At 47.4% G+C, this 21,829-nt stretch overlaps 1 gene segment (V, D, J or C); it reads right to left on the bottom strand.

Moving 5' to 3' along the window:
- Window positions 1-10,260: 10,260 nt before the first annotated feature.
- The window catches only part of LOC125484211, a 32,119-nt gene continuing 20,550 nt past the window's right edge, over window positions 10,261-21,829 (bottom strand). The window contains 1 exon segment of the C gene segment in view: window positions 10,261-10,636. Coding sequence covers window positions 10,308-10,636 — 329 coding nt within the window.

Raw genomic sequence — 21,829 nt, 5'->3', positions numbered from 1 at the left:
CAGCCTGATGACCACCTTGGACATTGGAAGGAAATGCCCAGGGTGCAGGTTAACATGGTGTAAAAAGCCTTCCAGCTGAAACTTCAGTGTTTGCGCTCAGTGTGCATTTTCACTTTGCTCATTGCTCCTCTTTTCCATGGTAATGAAGAAAGAATTCTTGTTTATACAGCCGTTTTCGTCTCAGGATATTCAAAGCCTTAAGCTTAGTGCAGTCACGTTCACGTGGACAAGATGGTGAGGTCCTACAAACAGCAAATGAATGATTATAGAAATATGTTCTGGTGACTCGAGATGAATATTGAACAGGACACCTGAGGGAATATCTTCTGAGTGGGATCTTGTCGATCCACCTGGTCTGTTCCTGATGCACCCTCCATATAGCTCACTGATGTCAGTATGTTCCAATATGACTGCCCTTTAGGTCATTCCTCATCCAACGATTCTTTTGTTGTCTTTGCATCAGATACAGATATTTACTCTGGTAACCACCCTCTTTTACTTACTTTTATTCGGCTGCTAATGGTAGAAGAGATTATCCATACTCCTCAGCGGCTATGCAAGCACTATATAGCCATTAGAGGGCAGCTCTTTCATTGACCGTGAACAGTTCAAGCTGGTGCTCTGCGAGGATCGAACTGGCTCAATCAAAGAGGGAGAGAGAGACAGAGAGTACAGCTTTAGAAGCAGGATATTTATCGGACCACAATGAAAATGTCCCCTGTGATATGATATATCAACACATCTGAAGAAAAATACTTTGGCATGACTTTTGATTGTCTTCACTGTGCTGTTTTGTTCATTCTGTGATACACATAGACTATGTCAGTATTGAGTGGCACAAAGTATATTTCCAAACAATTTCCAAAACACTCTCCCCATCTTGCTTTACTCCTTATTGACTCTTCCACAGTTAACCCTGTTACCTCACTCTGTCCCGGTCCCAGAGGAATTGATGGCCAGTCATCATGACCCCACACTGGGTGAAAGTTCATGTGAAGTGAGGCTGGTGTGTTGTAGCTTGGGCTCCAGCATCAGGACCAGATGTAGGTGCCTGTTCTTCAATCTGCACATTGTTCTTTTTCCCTTCCTGATCACAGGCGTTTTAATATTGTTTAACAAGTCAGTGATGTAAATACATCAGTGCTGTTTATAGCTGGGATCATTTAACCTCATGGTCCTAGTTTTTAATGGATTCTCACTCATGACTTGTTTTCATTGCAAAACACTACTTTATTCATAGGTGGAGATTTTTATGTACATAAACAGATTATGAAGCCATTCCGATCTATACTGTCTTCACTTACAGAGTAGAAAACAAACATTGGGTTTCGGCTTTCTCTATATTTACGACCAACCTCTTGGCATATAGTTGAGGCATCAGGGAGAGTCCGATTACTGGATGGAACCCTGTTTTGCTTTGGCAGAAGGACGTTACACGGTGGTCTTTCCCCACTGCCCCTTGGCGGCAGCTGCCCGAAGCTTTACTGAGTCCTTCAGCACGTAGTCCTGGACCTTGGAATGTGCCAGTCTGCAACACTCAGTCGGGGTCAATGAATCTTCCCTGACATACCGAGAGTTCACACAACACACCATTTGCCTGTGTGGCCTTCAGTGGATCTGCTGCTACAGGAAACATGGAATTGGAATATTTGTTATTGAATAACCTCATCGAACCCAAATACAACTGAGAAAATGTAAACCAAACCAATTTCCCAAGGACATGCATCACAACACAGTAAGCAAGTGGGGAACAGTTACTATCCACTCTGTCTGGGGAGGGTCACTGCTCCTTTCCCCTCTCGCTGAGTGGTCTTGCTATCACTTCCCCTCTATCTCTATGTGTACCATTTTTACCATCCTTTCTGTTTGAGGATGTTACTGTTCACCCACCCAGTTCGTCAGTTCCATTTATACTCTTATGAAATGGGTAATCCCTGCTTCACTATACAGATCCATGTGTTAAAGCCTGGCACAGCTCACCCTTCATCTCAATCAGATCACAGGGTCCAAGGTTGGTCAGTACTGTCTGGGCCCAGAACAATAACACTGACTTACTGGAGACAACCCAGATCATGTCACAATGAGATTGATATTGACCTTCACACTCAAAGCCCACAGAGGAGCTGGTCATTTGTCTTAATGTTACCACAGAGTCAGTTCTCCCAGAGAGTCATGATTCATTCTGGATTTTAAACAAGGGAGGGATGTTGTGAGGGAAAAAGTGGGAAGGTGTGGAGAGGAAACAAAAAGGAGAGAGAATTGTATTTCTGTTACACCATTCATGACCTCAGGATGTTTGAAGATGTTTTACAGCCAACGGAATATTCCGAAGTCTAGTCGTTGTTGTAATGTGGGAACTGGGACAGCCCATTTACTCTCAGCAGGCTCCCACAGTAACAACGAACTATTGACCAGGACATCGGAGGTAGGACACCAGAACGGAGAATGGGACAGGCTGGCAAATTAAACCCAAGCAGCCAGTGAGGCCTGAGTATTGGGCTGGGTGGGAGGGAGATGCTAAAGGAAAGGGGCTTCATGGAATTCATTCACAGGATGTGGGGGCACTGGCTGTGCCAGCATTTATTACCCGCCCCTAGTGGCCCTGGTGAAGTTGGTGGTGAGCTGCCTTCTTGAACTGCTGCAGGCCATGTCCTGTAGGCAGACCCACAATGCCCTGAGGGAGGCAATTCCAGCATTTTGACCCAGCGACAGTGAAGGAATGTTGATATATTTCCAAGTCAGGATGGTGAGTGGCCTGGAGGGGAACTTGCAGGGTGTGGCGTTCCCATGTATCTGCTGCCCTTGTCCTTCCAGATGGAAGTGGTGGTGGGTTTGGAAGGTGCTATCTTAAGGAAGCTTGGTGAGCGGGTAGTGGTGGTACAGCTGGCTGAAAATGATCACCTCTCCACAGCCAGTGGTCACTCCCTTTCCTTTTATATCAGTGAGGCCTGTCAATAAATAACTCCTGGTCAGTCATATCAACAACAACAAATTGTATTGATATAGCATCTTTAATGTAGTAACTATCCAAAACATGGGCACATACGGTATTTGGGTTGATGACCAAAAGGAGAGAAAGATCTCGTTCTAAGCAGTGAGAGGGGTTTGTGGAGGAAATTCCTGTGCTGAGGGCCTGGGCGACTGAAGGCACAGCTGCCAGCCATGAGGTGGGAGGCCAGATTGGAGAGTTTGGGAGATGGGGTAGGGATTGAGGATAACCCTGTGTTCCATTGCATCGCCTCCGCCTGCTGCAGCAGGAGACTGGGGAGAGGAATTGGGAGGCTGCGCAAGGCAGATCATTTGGCAGCACCACCCAGAGACTGAAGGCTGTTACTGCAGGCAGGCTCCAAACCAGTTCTGCTGTGAGGGAATGACACTGGAGCACACAAGGACATGAGAAATAGGAGCAGGACAAGGCCCCCAATGTCAGTCCATCCTTTCTTAAATACAGGAAGCCAAATTGTACACAGTACTCCCAGGGCAGGCTCACTAACACCCTGTACAGTTATAAGAAGATTTCTCTATTTTTAAATTCCAACCACCAGCAATAAAGATTAAAATTCCATTCACTCTGTGACTGGGGAGTGAGGGGGAGAACCAGGCCCAGGCTTCGTGACTGGGGAGTGAGGGGGAGACCCAGGCCCAGGATCCGTGACTGGGGAGTGAGGGGGAGACCCAGGCCCAGGCTTCGTGACTGGGAAGTGAGGGGGAGCCCCCTGGATGATGGTGGATGGGGTGAGTGGGGAGACCCAGGCTCTGAGCCAGTGACTGGAGACTTTGCAGCATTCAGCAGGTTAATCTATTGCCCACTGGTTGAGTGAGTGGATCTGTGTGGGTTTGATCTGTGCAGTGGGACAGTCGGAGGCTGCAGGAGACCAGCTTGTGCCTGGAGCAGGAGAACGATGACTTGGCTCATGAGCTTGTGAGCAGCAAGATCGGCCTGAGGAGTGACCTGGATCAGGTAAGGGACATTGCTGCCCTTTGCTCTCTGATCCAAGATCCCAAATCAAAACAGAACCTTGTGTTTGTGTAGTGCCTTTCATAACCTCCAGTAGCTTGGAGAGAATCCTGTACTCGGTCTCTCACACGGTGTCCACCTTCCCCACTCAGGGTGAAGACAAGGCTGATGTCCTCAACAAGGAGCTCCTCCAAACCAAACAGAGGCTGGTGGAGACTGAAGATGAGAAAGGGAGACACGAGGAGGCACTTTCCTAATGTCAGTGGGGGTGACCATCCCAGAGCAGCTGCACACTGCTGGGGCACAGCTTCCCGGTTTCCTTTGACTGATGACACACTGTGAGGTTTCATCTTCAGTTCAATCTTCATGTGAAACTCTGTTGCAGCTTTAAGACATTCGAGTTGAAAATTCCCAGCCTACCTTAGCTGCTGTGACCACAGTCCCTGCTGACTGCTCTCTGCTAAAAGCAGTTTCTGAGCAAAGACATTTTACTGTCATTTCCTCTTGAGGCCTGTATCTATTCCTGCATTTGTGTAGTGCAAATCCTTCACATATCACAACCACCTGTTGACCAGTAACTCACTGGAAAGTACCGGCTGCTTCCTCCGAACCTTCTCTCCCAGCAACAGCTCCTTTTAGTAAGTGTCCTCTTGTTAAGTCCTACCCCCTGACTCGCACAAAGACCCTAAGCAAGCGTTCTATACTTATCCCCTTTCTGCAGGCAGGCACAGAGGGATCAGCGTGTCCTGGTACATGAATCACAAAGTTAGTACACAGCGCTAGCAAATGATGAGGAAGGTAGATGGAGTGTTGGTGTTTATTGCAAAAGGCTGTTGATGAGGGCTCATATGGAGAGCTGTGTATAGTTCTGGTCTCATTTGAGAAAAGATATCAAGGGTTGTGTGAAAGAATGTGATAAAGGAGTTAAAGATTATCAGATCAACCGTAATCTCATTAAATCATAGAGCAGAATTGATGGGCTGAATGGCCTACTGACTTCCTGTAAGTTATGATGTAATTGTTTCAGAAACAGTTCAGAGACAGTTCACTCAAATCATTCCTGGGCTGAGGGGGTTATCCTCTGAGGAAAAGTTGGACATGCTGTACACATTGGAGTTTAGAGAACAAAAGGTGATCCTCTTGAAATAGACAGGGTCCTGAAAGATAAAAACAAGAGACTGCGCATGTTGGAAATCTGAACCAAAAAATAGGGAATGCTGGAGAAACTCAAGAAGTCTAGAAGCATCTGTGGAGAGGAGAATTGAGTTAAAGTTTCTGAAAACGTCATATTGGTCTGGAAATGCTACCTGTGTGTCAATTTCCACAGGTAAGCAGCAAGTGATAGACAGAGCTGAGAGTTCCCCTAACCAATAGATCAGATCGAAGCTCTGCATTCCTTTCACATCCTGTCATGAATGCTGGGAGACAATTAAACAACTCACTGAAGGAGGAGGCTCCACAAATAACCCGATCCTCAATGATAGAAAAAACAAACACATTAGTGCAAAAGATAAAGCTGAAGCTTTCGCAGCAATCTTCAGCCAAACATGCTAAGTGGATGATCCATCTTGGGCTTCCCCAGTGGTCACAACATTACAGATACCTGTCTTCAGCCAATTTGATTCACTCCAGTGATATCAAGAAATGATTGGAGACTCTGGACACTGTCAAAGCTATAGGCCTTGACAATGTTCTGGCAATTGTCCTGAAGACTTGTGCTGCAGAGCCAAGCTGCTAGAGTATGGTTACACACCGGCATGAACCCAAGAATATGGGAAATTACAGGTGTGTCCTGTACATAAAAAGCAGGACAAATCCAACTCAACCAAATATCCTCTCAATCCTCAGGAAAGTGATGGAAGGTGTCAGTAACAGTGCTATCAAGCAGCACCTGCTCAGCAATAACCTGCTCAGTGACGCCCAGTTTGGGTTCCTCCAGGGCCACTCAGCTCCCGACCTCATTACAGCCTTAGTTCAAATATGGAAAAAAGAGCTGAATTCCAGAGGTGTGGTGTGAGTGACAGCCCTTGATATCCAGGCTACATTTGAATCAAGGAGTCCTGGAAAAACTATTCACGTCTCCTCAGATACTGAAGTAGTCTGTGTCCAAATGCAACAAGATCTGGACAATTTTCAGGCTTGGGCTGACAAGTGGCAAATAACATTCATGCCACATAAATGCCAAGCTATGACCATCACCAATAAGAGACAATCTAACCACCACCCCTTGACACTCAATGCTCTTACCTTCTGTGAATCCCCCACGATCGACATCCTGAGGGTTACCATTGACCAGAAACTCAAATGGACTCACCACATAAACGCGGCGGCTACAAGAGCAGGCCAGAAGTTGAGAATACTGCGGTGAGTAACTCACCTCCTGATTCCTCGAAGCCTGTCCACCATCTACAAGGCACAAGTCAGGAGTGTGAAGGAATCCTAGACAATTTCCTGGATGGGTGCAGCTCCAATAATACTCAAGAAGCTTGACACTATCCAGAACAAAGCAGCCCGCTTGATTGGCACTACACCCACAAGCATCCACTCTCTCCACCAGCAATGCTCACCAGCAGCAGTGTGTACTATCTGTAAGATGCAGAAATTCACCAACGATCCTTAGACAGCACCTTCCAAATCCATGGCCCCTTCCATCTGGAAGGTCAAGGGCAGCAGATAGATGGGAACACCACCACCTCCAAGTTCCCCTCCCAGCCAGTCACCATCCTGACTTGGAAATATATCACCGTTCCTTCACTGTCGCCTGATCAAATTCCTGGAATTCGCTCCCTAATGGCATCGTGGGTCAACCCACAGCAGGTGGACTGCTGCGGTTCAAGAAAGCAGCTCAACCCCACTTTCTCAACGGTAACCAGGGACAGACAGTAAATGCTGGCCTAGCCAATGGCACCCACATCCCACAAATGAATAAACTTATAAAAAAGATATTGCTGGGCTAACTGAGACCCTGAGGGGATATGACAGATGGATACCAAGGGGATGTTTCCTCATGGTGGCGTATCCAGGCAGTTTAAGAGAGACAGTTTACTTTGGAACAACAAAGTCCCATTAATCCATAATAATTAAGGTCATCCCACTAAACTTATGGACAGTGCAGTGTGATAACTTGAGCCTGAATAATTGTGCACATGCATCAGTGAGGTGACAGGAGCATCAATAAGTCTCCGTCTTGTTCTGTTCAGGTTTGTTCGCAGTGGAGTACACGGTTAGAGAGACAGCAGGCGGTGAGTAAGGAGGAACTGGAGCAAGTGAAGTTAGGATTCAGCTGGTGATCAGCCTCTGATGGTCCCACTCCTGCACTTGTCCTTGTGCTGCCTTCATATTGGGTCACCTGTTGTGTGTTGTGTGGTCACAGAGTCTTTACAGCACGGAAAGAGGTGCTTAGGCCCATTGTGTCCAAACCGACCATCAAACACGTTCCAATCCCATTTCCAAGCACTTGGCCCATAGCCTTGTATGCTGAGGGATTTCAAGGACTCAGCTAAATGCTTCTGAAATGTCTTCAGGGTTCCTTCCCCTACAGCCTCCTGATTGTGGAAAGTCTGTTCACCATGAGCTAAATACCCAGCAATCAGCATCTTCTATTCACGCATGGGATGTGGGTGTTGCTGCCTGGGCCAGCATTTATTGGCCATCCCCAGTTGCAGCTCACCCACCTTCTCCAGGGCAGCTAGGGGTGGGCAATAAGTGCTGGGCCCAGCCAGTGATGTCCATATCCCATGAATGAATCCCAGAAACACAGGCCCCATATCCCTCTCTCAGTGACATGAGTATACAGAGGGCAGGATCACTGCAGTCTAACCCATTAACCAGCACAGCAGCACACCCATATGCAGCTGAATGGGAACAGTCAGAATCTGCAGGGACAGTCAGCGAAGAGGTCTCTCTCATCTTCTGCCCTAAAGTGTATTGTTTTAGAGTCATTCACAAACCCCGGGTGACCCTCCTGTACCCTCACTCTGATCTCAAACAGCATTTGTTGTTAATTGTGGCACTGAGGTCTCACAGGGTGAACACCAGCTCTGCACAAAGTACTTCCTCATAATGCAATCTCACCTTACCGATTGTTAGTCTGTATCTTGTCTCACAAGAAAGATTAGATTTTATAATCAGCACCTTCTTGTCATTTTCACTGGGAGCCGTTGTTGTTTGGGAATCTCATTGGTTTAATATGGTGAGTGGGTTAATCCTACAGGCACTGGGAAGGATGAGGGGCTGTCAGAAATACCAGTGTTCGCTAATTCGTCACCTTGACCAGGCGAACTGAGAATCTTCTTCACTCTCTACTGTCTCTCTTTCCTCTCCTTTCTTCTCTCTCTCTCCTGTATGCTCCCTCTTTCAGAGCTTCTTACTATCCAGAGCTCATGCTCGCTCTCTCGCTCTCTCTCCCTCTCCCCAGCTCCCCTCTCTCTCTCTCTATCTCTCTCTCTCTCCCTCCATCTCTCTCTCTCCTGCTTTCTCCCTCTCTCCTGCTCTCTCTCTCTCTCTGGACTGCGAGCTGCTCCTATTCATTGACCCACAGAGATCATAATGTTTTGCTCAGGTCAGTTCCCACGATTCACTGTCGCACTCTGCTCATCCTGTCTTACACACTAAACGTTCTGCTTGGATCTATACACAGGTCTGTCCTACGTTCTTCCCTTTCAGCCTTTACAAACCGATGTGTGTGGATGTGACAGAGGAACAGCTAAAGGAATCGATTTGCACAATGTACAAAAAACAATCTTTCTAGTTTCTTTAATTTTCAACTAGGTTCAATATTCAATGTAGTTAAAATTTAGGGAAATTTTATGTTTAACATGCAGCAGCCTGTTGTCCCAGGGAACAGGTTCCTGTTGTTGGTGTGTTTATCTGTAATGCCAGCTGCCCCCAGTTGTTCACCCTGGTGCAGCCATCTCTAGGGGCAGCTCATATTTGCAACAATTGTATTTTCAACAATAAACTAACTCACTGTTGTTGGTCTGCCTGTGTTCTGTGATTGCTCCACACTGCTGGACCTTCAGCTAGATGTACAGGAAGATCCCAATTCTTTCCCTTTCACTTCAAACCGTTCGATTGGTGTTAATGTGACCACGTTCTGGTCAGAAGTGGGATCATCAGTAAGTGACTGCACTCTGTCCTGTAAATCTTAGTTATAGACACATCAATCACAACATCCCGTTATTCCAGGTTTAACTGGAATATGGGAATGGGGGCCAGGAAATGATCACAACTTGTCCTGACACAGCACACCCCCTCCATTCCCCTCCTCAAAACAAATCTGAAATCACCAACTGGGTTTTACACTGATATCAAACTCAAGGAGGGAAGACATGCTGTAAAGCTGAGATACACACCCACAGACAGCATCATGTAACAGACACACTCACGCAGGGTCATGTATGCTGTGGGATCCTGACTGATCCTCTCTCTGAACTAAGACCTCACTCAGTTCAGTTTTGAGCTGTCACTGTGAGGAACAGGCAAACGTGGGAGTATTGAATATTACGATTTCAGCCTCCAGTGTCTGTGATTGGCCAAAGCTTAGTTCAGGTGTTCGACAGCAGACAGTGCACAGTGCGATCCCAACTGCTGTGTCTTCACCAACACAGTGAAGAGCGAATACCTCAGATTGAAATGATTGAGTCCCAGCAGCTTTCAGATTCTGCTCTGTTTGGGATCTTGTAAACTCGACAGATTCCAGATCAAAGGCTGTCAATCCAGATGTGTCATTGATTGACAGGTCACCCACCAATCAGCTAAGAAAGGGATGGCTCATTTCTAAACCATACACCAGACAGAGGCTGAATCTTCTTCATCTTTATTCCCTTTTCCAGATTGACATTGACAGAAAAAAGCACTGCAATTAACAGCCCAGACAGAAGAAGCTGCACAAATTCACAGACACAATGGAGCAAGAGGAAAACACTTGTGGAGATTTTCTCAATAACATGAGAATTCTGTCCCTTTAAACAGTGACAAAACTTTAAATTGGAAATGGTGGCTGAGCAGGAAGGAGGTCTGGTTTACTGAGGCAGAGACTTCTGAGGTTTACATTGTTTTTGTACAGCTGACAGTCTTCAGCATCTTCGAGAGGTTTTGACTTGGCATCACAAGTCAACACTGTCCCCATCAAATACTCCCAGGAAAGGAACAGCATGGGGTTAGATACAGAGTAAAGCACCCTTTACACTGTCCCAATGACCTGCCTTCACCCCTGAACCGCAGAAGTGTCTCCGAGCCAGTCCCAAGAAGGAAGAGAGTTGAAATTCCGTGCTGTCAATGACCTTTGTCCTGCCAGCTCAGCCCTGTTATATTTAAAGTGTCTCCTCTGTGTACTGTCTCAAACACACTACAGACATTCTGATCTCCTGATGCTCTTGCTGAGGGGAGAGGAGAGGGTGACGTGAGTGAGAGTACAGGAGAAGCGAGCGTTGGACTCCCAGTCAGAGCCAGAGAGGGTCAGCAGGCTGCTGACACTGTAGGTGCTGTCCGAAGCTCGCAGGTAGTTGCTGGTCTGAACCCCGTCCGAAATGGCTGCACCATCCTTCTTCCACTGCACCTCCAGCTCATCGGGATAGAAGTGATTGGCAAGGCACACCAGGGTGGCAGTGCCCTTGGTCTGGACCTGCTCCGGGGAGGGGGGCAGTAGGGTCAGCTGGGGCTGAGACCTCTCACGGCCTGAAAGACAAGAGAAGTAATTTTAATCCCTGCCATTCAAAAGATTTTAAATTTCCAAACATTCACTCGCAAAACAATCTGTTTGAACATTTGTAGCCAATACCGAACAAACCCAACAACAGAATGAATGTTTATTAAAATTCCTTGTTGATGGAGGACATTGAAATCCCCCACCCAGAGTACATTCTGTGCCCTCACCACCTTCAGTGCTTCCTGCAAGTGCTGTTCAACCTGGAGGAGAGACTGATTTATCAGCCGAGGGAGAGCAATATTTGGTAATCAGTGGGCGATTTCACAGAATCATACAGCACTGAAGAGGCCATTAGCCCCATCAAGTCTTTACCACCAACGCTACACTAAATCTGCTCTCCACCCACTTTATAGAACTGGGCCCATAACATTGAATATTGTGATATTTAAGGGGCTCATCCAAGTACGTTTGAATGGTTGTGAAATTACCTACCTACTCCCCTCCCAGGCAGTGTATTCCACTCCCCCAGCACTGGGAGAAAAAGCCTCAACCTTCTCTGCTTCAAAGAAAACAACCTGAGTTTATCCAGTCCCTCTTCGTCACTGAAATGCTCCACCGCAGGCAACATCCTGGTGAATCTCCTCTGCACCCCCTCCAGTACAATCACAACCTTCCTATAGTGTGGTGACCAGAACTGCACACAGTGCTCCAGCTGTGGCCTAACCAAAGTCCTATACAGCTCCACCATACCCTCCCTACTCTTATAATCTATATCTGAAATGATAAGGACAGGCATCCCGTATGCCTTCATAACTGCCCTCTTAACCTGCTCTGGCACTTTCAGGTATCTATGGACAATCATCCCAAGATCCTGCTGTTACTCTTAGATTCCTAGTGTCCTGCCATTTATTGAGTATTCCCTTGTCTTGTTACTTCCTCCAAAGTGCATCATCTCACATTTATCAGGCTTACATTCCAGCTGCCTCTGATCTGCCCATCTGACCAATCCGGTTATATCCTCCTGTAACATAAAACCTTCTTCCTCAGGGTCGACTTTTCGGCTGATCTTCAGGTCATCCACAAACTCAGTTATCCTCCCCTCCCCTATTGTCATTGACATTGTTCCTATATATCACAGTGAGGGAGCCAGCACTGATCACTGTGCTATCCCACTGCACACTGGGCCCAGTCACACAAACAGCCTTCTCCCATCAACCTCTGTTACCTGTCACGAAGCCAAGTTTGGATCCAATTTGCCAACTTATATCCCATGGGCCTTTACCTTCTTCATCCGTCTCCCATGTGGAGGCCTTGCTGAAATCCACATAAACTACATCAACTGCACCCCCCTCACCGACACACCTGGTCACGTCCTCGACAAAATCCCACCAGATTTGTTGGCCATGACCTCCCTCTGACAAAGCCGTGCTGACTACCCCTGAAATGGAGATTCATTCTACCTTCAGAATTTTCTCCAATCACATTCCTAACACTGATGTGAGACTCACTGGTTTCCTTGACCATGTTTGACCTGATGGCATGAGACATTGTCCAGAGTCAATGTTGAGGACTCCCAGGGTCATTCCCTCCTGACTGTATCCCACTGTGTCACCACCTTTGCTGGGTCTGTCCTGTTGTTGGGACAGGACATACCCAGGGATGGTGATGGTGGTGTCTGGGATATTGTCTGTAAGGTCTGATACTGTGAGCATGACTGTGTCAGGCTGTTGCTTGACTTCTTTATGAATTTGGCACCAGCCCCCAAAATGTTAGTAAGGATGGCAGAGCAGGGTAGACAGGGCTGTGTTTGATGGTGTTTCTGATGCCAAGGTCAGTGCCAGGTGGTCCGTCCGGTTTCATTCCATCTTGAGAATTTTCGGTGATTTTTACAATGGAGCGGCTCGCTCAGCCATTTCAGAGGGCGGTTAAGAGTCAGCCACATTGCTGTGGGTCTGGAGTTACATGTAGGTCAGACCAGGTAAGGACAGTAGATTTCCTTCCCTAAAGGACATCAGTCCTTTATCTCAATATGTCTTTAACAAACCTCCAATCACTCACAGATCAGGAGCCACTATTTAAGAAAGGAAAAGTCAGGGAATTATAGAGCGGTGAACCTGACATCGATGGTGGGAAGGTTGTTGGAGAGAATCCTGAGGGACAGGATTTACATGTGTTTGGAAAGGCATGGACTGATCAGGGATAGTCAACATGGCTTTGTAAGTGGGAAATCGTGTCTTACTAACTTGATTAGTTTTTAGAAGAAGTAATGAAGAGGATTGATGAGGGCAGAGCAGTGGACATGATCTATATGGAGTTCAGTAAGGCATTCGAAAAGGTTCCTCATGGTAAGACTGGTTAGCGAGGTTAGATGACTTGGAATACAGGGTGAACTAGCTATTTGGACACGGAACTGGCTCGAAGGTAGAAAACAGAGGATGGTGGTGGAGGGGTCTTTTCAAACTAGAGCACTGTGACCAGTGGTGTGCCACAAGGATCGGTGCTGGGCCCGTGGCTTTCATCATTTATATAAATGATTTGGATGTGAACATAAGAGGAATAGTTTGTAAATTTGTAGATGGCACCAAAATTGGAGGTATAGTGGACAGCGAAGAAGGTTACCTCAGAGTACAAGGGGATCTTGTTCAGAAGGGCCAATGGGCTGAGGAGTGTTAGATGGAATTTAATTTAGATAAATATGATTTGCTGCATTTTGGAAAGGCAGATCAGAGCAGGACTTATACACTTAATGGTAAGGTCCTGGGGTGTGCTGCTGAACAAAGAAGCCTTGGAGTGCAGGTTCATATTTCCTTGGAAGTAGAGTCGTGGGTGGTTAGGATAGTGAAGACAGTGTTTGGTAAGCTCCCCCTTATCGGGAAGGGCATTGGGTATATATTTGGATCATATTTGGTCATTTTCAAGCTGTATAAGACATTGGTTAGGCCAGTATTGGAATACTGTAGGCAGTTATGGTCTCCTTGCTATAAGAAGGGTGTTGTGAAACTTAAAAGTGCCCAGGTAAGATTTACAAGGATGTTGCCAGGTTTGGAGGGATTGAGCTATAGGGAGAGGCTGAAAAGGCTGGGGCTAATATCCCTGGAGCGTCAATGGCTCAGGTGTGACCTTATAGAGGTTTATAAAATCATCAGGGACATGGATAGGATAAACTGGCAAGGTCTTTTCCCAGGGGCAGGTTTGTCAAAAACTAGAGGGCATAGGTGTAAAGTGAGAGGGGAAATATTTAAAAGATACCTTAGGGGCAACATTTTCACGCAGAGGGTTGTGCGTGTATGGAATGAGCTGCCAGAGGAAGTGGTGAAAGCTGGATCAATAACAGCATTTAAAAGCCATCTGGATGGGTAGATGAATAGGAAGGGTTTAGAGGGATACGGGCCTAATGCTGGCAAATGGCACTAGATTTATTTAGGATATGGGTCAGCATGGATGGGTTGTGCCGACGAGTCTGTTTCCGTGCTGTGCATCATCTCTATGACTCTATAACTCGATAACTTTATCTGAGAAACTTGGAGCAGACATGGATCAACATACTTCAGGAAGGGTGCCCGTGTAGGAGGTTCTAGATTTCATTTCAAACCTTGCTGCCCAGCACTGGGCTGATGTCAAGGGTGAGGCTGCAATGAGTCTCAGTGTCTCGGGGTCAGGCAGGGTCACTGCTCCGAATGACCCTGTGACCCCTGGAAGGTCGGAGCATGTGGACAATGGGTGGGGGCCAGGATCAGGAGGCTCTGACCTCTAAAAAGAACTTGCATTTGTGTAGCACCCATCCCCAACTTAGGATGAATTTTGCCCCTCACTTCTGATTATGCATAGCAACATCACAGAGAACTTCGATAATGAGCAGAGAATCAGATTTTTAGGGATGTTGATTCACGAATAAATATTGACCTGGACACCAGGGGGACCTGTCCTACTCCTCTAACAGTACCATGGCATCACATATTGCTCCCTGAGAGGGCAGACATCAGATTGTGCCAACTGAAAGGCAGTCCTTCTGACAGTGCAGTGCTCCCTCAGTACTGAACCTCCGACAGTGCAGCACTCCCTCAGCACTGACCCTCTGAAAGTGCGGCACTCCCTCAGTACTGACCCTCTGACAGTGCAGCGCTCCCTCAGCACTGGCCCTCCCACAGCATAGCACACACTCAGTACTGACCCTCCGACAGCGCGGCACTCCCTCATTACTGACCCCCTGACAGTGAGGCACTCGCTCAGTACTGGCCCTCCGAAAGTGCGGCACTCCCTCAGTACTGACCTTCCGACAGTGCGGCACTCCCTCAGCACTGACCCTCCAAAAGTGCGGCTCTCCCACAGCACTGACCCTCCCACAGCGCAGCACACACTCAGTACTGACCCTCCGACAGTGTGTCACTCCCTCAGTACTGACCCTTCAAACGTGCAGCACTCCCTCAGTTGTGACCCTTCGATAGTGCGGCACTCCCTCAGTACTGACCCTCTGAAAGTGCAGCACTCCCTCAGTACTGACATTCTGACAGTGCAGCATTCCCTCAGTACTGACCCTGGGTCAGTGCGGCATTCCCTCAGTACTGACCCTCCGACAGTGCGGCACTCCCTCAGCACTGACCCTCTGAAAGTGCAGCACTTCCTCAGTACTGACCCTCTGACAGTGCGGCACTCCCTCAGTACTGATCCTCCAACAGTGCGGCACTCCCTCAGCACTGACCCTCCTACATTACAGCACTCCCTCCGTACTGACCCTCTGACAATGCAGCATTCCCTCAGTACTGACCCTCTAACAGTGCGGCACTCCCTCAGCACTGGCCCTCCGACAGTGCGGTGCTCCCTCAGCACTGATCCTCCCACAGCACAGCACACACTAAGTACTGACTCTCCGACAGTGTGGCACTCCCTCAGTCCTGACCCTTCAATCGTGCAGCACTACCTCAGTTCTGACCCTTCGATATTGCGGCGCTCCCTCAGTACTGACCCTCTGACAGTGCAGCACTCCCTGAGTACAGACCCTCTGACAGTGCGGCACTCCCTCAGCACTGACCCTCTGACAGTGCAGCACTCCCTCAGCACTGACCCTCTGACAGTGCAGTACTTTCTCAGTACTCATCCTCTGACAGTGCGGCACTCCTTCAGTACTGACCCTTTCACAGTGCGGCACTCCCTCAGTACTGATCTTCTGAGAGTGCAACGCTCCCTCAGTACTGACCCTCCGACAGTGCAGCACTCCCTCAGTACTGACATTCTGACAGTGCGGCACTCCCTCAGTACATCTCTGCACTGTCAATCTGGAGTAGATTCTCAGGTCACAGAACGAGGGAGTCACTACAATGTGGAAGCCAGCTATTCAACCCATCAAGTTCACACCAACCCTCCGAAGAGCATCCCACTCAGATCCACCACCTTTACATATCCCTGTAGCGCTACATTTCCGATGGCTAATCCACCGAGCCTGCATTCTCTGGAATGCGACATGGGGCCATAACATTGTGATTCTGAGGGAAGAGTGCTCGCTGCTGAGGCCTGGCTGACACCTCCCAGTCCAATAGCCTGCCATGCCCCCACCTCCCTGCTCACACTTCGAGGAATGAGGCAACTTGGGGAGGCTGGAGCTGTTCCCCAGCCAGAGCCAGTGCCTTCAGGAGAGAGATGGAGAGCAGGTGGTGGGGACGGGGGTGGGGTTTGATGTTTGGAGGGGATGGCTGTTTATCCAAAGAAAAGAAAGACTACAATTTCTGTTGAGCATTTCACACCTTATACTCTCCCAAAGACATTTACAGACAGTGAGGACCTTGTTTGAAAACCAGTCACTGTTGTAATGTCTGGAACATGGCAGCCATTTTGTACACTGCAAGATCCCACAAGCAGCAATGAGACCAAATAGCATTTTTAGTGATGTTGGTTCCGGGATAAATATCGACCGGTACTCGACCCAAAGAGAAAGCAAATGGGAGTTTCCCCAAAAACCCTGGAACACAGAAAGCACTGGATTGTGAGCCCTGCTGTAGCTGTCTGTCATCAGCAATTTGCCAAGAGATAACCAGGGCGCGGAGAGAGTGTACATCCTGTTCCATGTGGGAACTTCAGGATGCTTCCCGGCTCCTGGAATACCATGAGTGCAGGAAGTGTGGTCAGTGACAGCAGTTGGAGCTCCAGGTTTCGGAGCTTGAGCAGCAGCTGGTGTCAGTGTGGAGAGTCCGTGAGGCTGAGAGCTCCGTGGAGAGCACGTTTCTAGATGTGGTCACTCCGCAGCTTCAGAGTATGCAGGGAGAGAGGGAATGGGGGAGCAGCAGGCAGTCCAAAAGGACCAGGCAGCTAGTACAGGAGTCCCCCGAGTATATCCCACTCTCCAACCAGGATTCAGTTTGGAATCCTGATGGGAATGATGGTTCATCTGGGGAGTGCAGCCAGAGCCAAGCCCATGGCACCACGGGTGACTCAGCTGTCTGGGAGTGGGGGTGAGGGGGCACAAGGAAGACTGGAAGAGCGATAGTGAGAGGGGATTCGAGAGCGAGAGCCATCGATAGGTGTTTCTGCAGCTGCAGATGGGAATCCAGGACGGTGTGTTGTCTCCCTGGTGCCAGGGTCAAGGATGTCACTGAGCAACTGCAGAGCACCCTGAGAGGAGAGGAGGAACAGTCAGCAGTCGTGGTCCACATCGGTCCCAGTGACAGAGGGAGAAAAGGGATGTGGTCCTGCAGCCAGAATTTAGGGAGATCAGCAGGGAATTAGCAGCAGGAGCTAAAAACTATGAATTTCTGGATTACTCCCAGTGCCCCACAAAACAGGGAATAGGAACAGGCGGGTAAGAGAGGTGAATGTTGGTCTGGAAAGAGGTTCCAGGAGGGAGGGCTTTTGATTCTTGGGACATTGGGACGGGCTCTGGGGGTTGTGGGACCTGGACAGACCGGACGGGTTACTGCTGAACAGAGCTGGGACTGAGTTCCTTGTGGGGTGATTTGCTAGTGCTGTTGGAGAGGGTTTAAACTAACTTGGCAGGGCTGTGGGAACCAAGAGGGAATATCAGAGAGGAACACCAAGGTCCACAGATTGCTGAGTGCAGTCTATATGTCACAAACCAGTGGGAAGGATAGAGAGGAACAAATCTGCAAGGAATTTACAGAGAAGTGCAGACATTATAAAGTCATTATAATGGAGGACTTTAATTATCTGAATATAGACAGGGATAGTAGCAGTGTGAAGGGCAGATAGGTGCCAGAGTTTTGAGTGTGGTCAGGGGAATTTTCTCCAGCTGTGTGTTTCCAGTCCAATGAGAAAGGTGGATCTGCTAGATCTGGATCTTGGGAATGAGAAGGCCCAAATAGATCTAGTGTCAGTGAGAAGACATTTAGGGAAGAGTAATCATTGTATCACAAGGTTTAGGGAGACAGCGGAAAAGGACAAAGGACAACCCAAAGTCAAAATGACTCACTCAGAGAACGCCAACTTCAATGTGGTAAGGACATATCAGGTCTGAACCAACTGGGGTCAAATGTTGGCAGGAAAGTCCTGAGGTAAATATTAGGAGATATAGATCTGGGAGAGTTGAGGTATAGTTAAGGGAGGGAAATCAATTCCTGAGCTCTTTTGAGGGCAAAAGTGGCATAATTATGGTAACTAAGAAAAGGGCAAAAGTGGAACCAGGGAGAGAATAGGGCCCTTTAAAGATGAACAAGGCCACCTTTGTATGGCGCCACAGGAAATGGGTGAGAACCTAAATGGATATTTCACATCAGCATTTATCATGGAGAAAGACATGGAAGCTTGTGAACTCAGAATGTAAATAGTAATGTCCTGACAAGAACCCACATTACAGCAGAGGATTTCTTAAAATGCATAAATGTAGGTAAACCTCCAGGACCTGATCAAATGTATCCCAGTGCATTGAGGGAAGCTATGGAAGAGATTGATGTGTCCATTGCTGAGATATTTGTATCATCGATAGCCACAAGTGAGGTTCTGACAGACTCAAGTGTGGCTAATGTTGGTCCATTATTTAAGGAAAAGCCAAGGAACTGCAGGCCGGTGAGCCTCAGTGGTGGGTACGTTGTTGGAGGAGATTCTGAAAGACAGGATCTACTTGCATTTGGAAAGGCAAGGACTGATTTGGGAGAGTTAACATGGTTTTGTGTGTGGAAAATCAAGCCACTGTTGTTTATCATTTAGTCAAATGATTTGGATGAGAAGAAAGGAGGGATTTTTAGGAAGTTTGCAGATGGCACCAAAATTGATGGCATAGTGGACAGTGAAGAAAGTTATCTCAAAGTAAAACAGGACTTTGATCAACAGATCTAGTAGACAGAGGAATGGCAGATGGAGTTGCATACAGATAAAATACAAGGTGCTACATTTTGGTAAGACACAGAAAATGGGTGAGATCCTAACCAAATATTTTGCGTCAGTATTTACTGCGGAGAAGGGCATGGAAGCAAGGGATCTTGGGAAAATAGTGATGTCTTGAAAATAGTTCATATCATAGAAGAGGAGTTGCTGAACGTCTTAAACAACATAAAGGTAGGTAAATCCCTGGGACCTGATTATGTGTATCCCAGAACTTTGTGGGAAACTAGGGAAGAGATTGCTGGGCCCCTTGCTGAGATATTTGTGTCATTGACTGCCACAAGTGAGGTGCTAGAGAACTGGAGAGGTTGGCTAATGTTGTGCCATTATTTAAGAAAGGCTGTAAGAGAAATACAGGGAACTATAGACCGGTGAGCCTGATGCCAGTGTTGGGTAAGTTGTTGGAAGGGATTCTGAGGGATAGGATTGACATGCATTTGGAAAGGCAAGAACTGATTAGGGATAATCAACACGGCTTTTGCGTGGGAAATGTGTCTCACTAACTTGATTGAAGTTTTTTGAAGAGGTGACAAAGAGAACTGATGAAGGCAGAACAGTAGACATTGTCTATATGGAATTCAGCAAAGCATTTGATAAGGTTCCACATGGTAGATTGGTTAGTAAGATTAGATCACATGGGATTCAGGGGGAGCTAGCGAGTTGGATGCAAAATTGGCTTGAAGATAGGAGACTGAGAGTGGTGACAGAGGGTTGCTTTTTGGACTGAAGGTCTGTAACCAAATGTGTGCCACAAAGATTGGTGCTTTGTCCACTGTTTTTTGTCCTTTAAATAAATCATACAGTTGTTCAATTTACAGATGAAAGCAAAATGTGGTACAGTGGATAATGAAGAATGTTGTTTATTAATTAACAGATGAGAACATTGATGGCTATGCAGCACTTATTGTCCATCACTAACTGCCCAGAGGGCAGTTAAGAATCAGCAACATTGGTGTGGGTCTGGAGTCACATGTAGGCCAGACCAGGTCAGGATGACAATTTCTTTCTCTAAAGGACATGAGTGAATCAGGTGGTTTTTTTCTGACAATCGACAATGGATTCATGGTCATCATTAGTTTTTTAATTCCAGATATTTATTGAATTCAGATTCCACCATTTGCCATGGCAGAATTCGAACCTGGGTCCCCAGAATGTTATCCTGGAGCCTGGATTAACTGTCCAGCAATAATACCACTAAACTATTGCGTACCCTATGTCAGAGTATAACAGGGGCAGACCAGTTGGGGCAATGGGCCAAGGAGGCAGTTGGAGTTCAATTTAGATAAATGTGAGGTGTTGCAGTTTGGAAAGGCAAACCAGGGCAGGACTTATACAATTAATGGTAGGTCCCTGTGGAGTGTTGCTGAACAAAGAGCCCTAGAGGTGTTGATACATTGTACCTTGGAAGTGGAGTCGCAGGGAGAGAGTGTGATGAAGAAGGTGTTTGGCACGCTTGCCTTTATTGGTCACTGCGTTGAGTATAGGAGTTGGGACATCATGTGGCGACTATATAGGAGATTGGTGAGGCTACTTTTACAATAATGTGAACAATTCTGATCATCCTTTTGGAAACATGTTGTTCAACTTAAGAGGGTTTACAAGGATGTTGCTGGGACTGGAGTGTTTGAGGTACAGGGAGAGGCTGAATAGACTGGGGCTTTTTTCCCTGGAGCATCAGAGGCTGAGGGGTGATCTTATAGAGGTTTATAAAATAATGAGGGACATGGATAGGATGAATATCCAAGGTCTTTTTCTTGGGTAGGAGCACCCAAAACTAGAGGTCATAGGTATAAGGAGAGAGGGGAAAGATTTAAAAGGGACTCACTTCAAATAAAAGCCTCCAACTGTAATTTGCCCTTCTCCGTTCCTCTGTTTTTCTCTCTTCCTGCCTCTGTACATCCTAATCTACAGTCTCTCTCTCTCCATCTCTGTCAATCTGTTTCAAACCCAACTCATGTCTCTCTCTCTCTCACACACACACTCAACCCTACTCTCTCTCTTGATTCCCTTCTCTCTTGTCTCACATCCACACTGTCTCTTTCTCTCTCTCTTTCTTTCCATTACCCTCAGTCGCACTCTCTTGCATCCTATTTCTCTCTCTGTATCCCTCAAACTCACCAACTCTACCTCCCTGTACCTTTCTCTTGCTCCCTTCACAAATCATACAGTCTCAAATGCTCCTCCCTCTCTCTTCCTCTCTCTCTCTCACACACACACATACACACACACACACACACACACAAACACAAAATCTACCTCCATCTCTCTGTCTCTCTTCTCTCCATTTCCCTCAGTCTCCCAGGTGGCAATAGTTAAATGCAGGATAAATCTCCCTCTGATCTGCCCGACTCATGGATGTTAACCTTTGACCCCAGCAGTATGTCTTCTCCTGGAGTAAGGCCCCATTTCACACATTGACCAGGCTTTGGTCTCTCTCAGGAAGACGGACAGATTCTTGTTAAATGAAGGGCAGTTCTGTGCTGTTGGCCTTTTCTCACCGGGGACTGGTTTGGACACAAATCTCATTCCATCAAGGCCCAGCAGAGAGAGGAGATCTTCAGACCATCAGTGTGAGCTGGAGGGACAGAACAGGCTCTGACCCACTGACCCATCCTGTCCATTCGCAACATGTTCCAATCCCTTCCCCTCTCCTTCACCTTCCATTGTCAGGCTCTGGGTCAGGGTGATTTACTGGGATGAGGACTGGACCATCACACAGTTACAACAGAAAGGAACCGAGCCCCACACCCACCATGGTGTCCATGTCTCAACGCACCCTCCAATAGAGACCAGTAAACATGTGATTCCTTCCCACTGGACCCTCCAGTATCGCAGCTTCAAACCCCACATCCTCTCCAACACGTAGGCCTCTTATTTCCATCTCCACAACATTGTCT

Source organism: Rhincodon typus, chromosome 10 (assembly GCF_021869965.1).
Source record: "Rhincodon typus isolate 14 chromosome 10, sRhiTyp1.1, whole genome shotgun sequence".
Lineage (NCBI taxonomy): Eukaryota > Metazoa > Chordata > Chondrichthyes > Orectolobiformes > Rhincodontidae > Rhincodon > Rhincodon typus.
The sequence above is the reverse complement of the archived record's forward strand: the minus strand, read 5'-3'. Positions and strand labels throughout refer to the sequence as shown.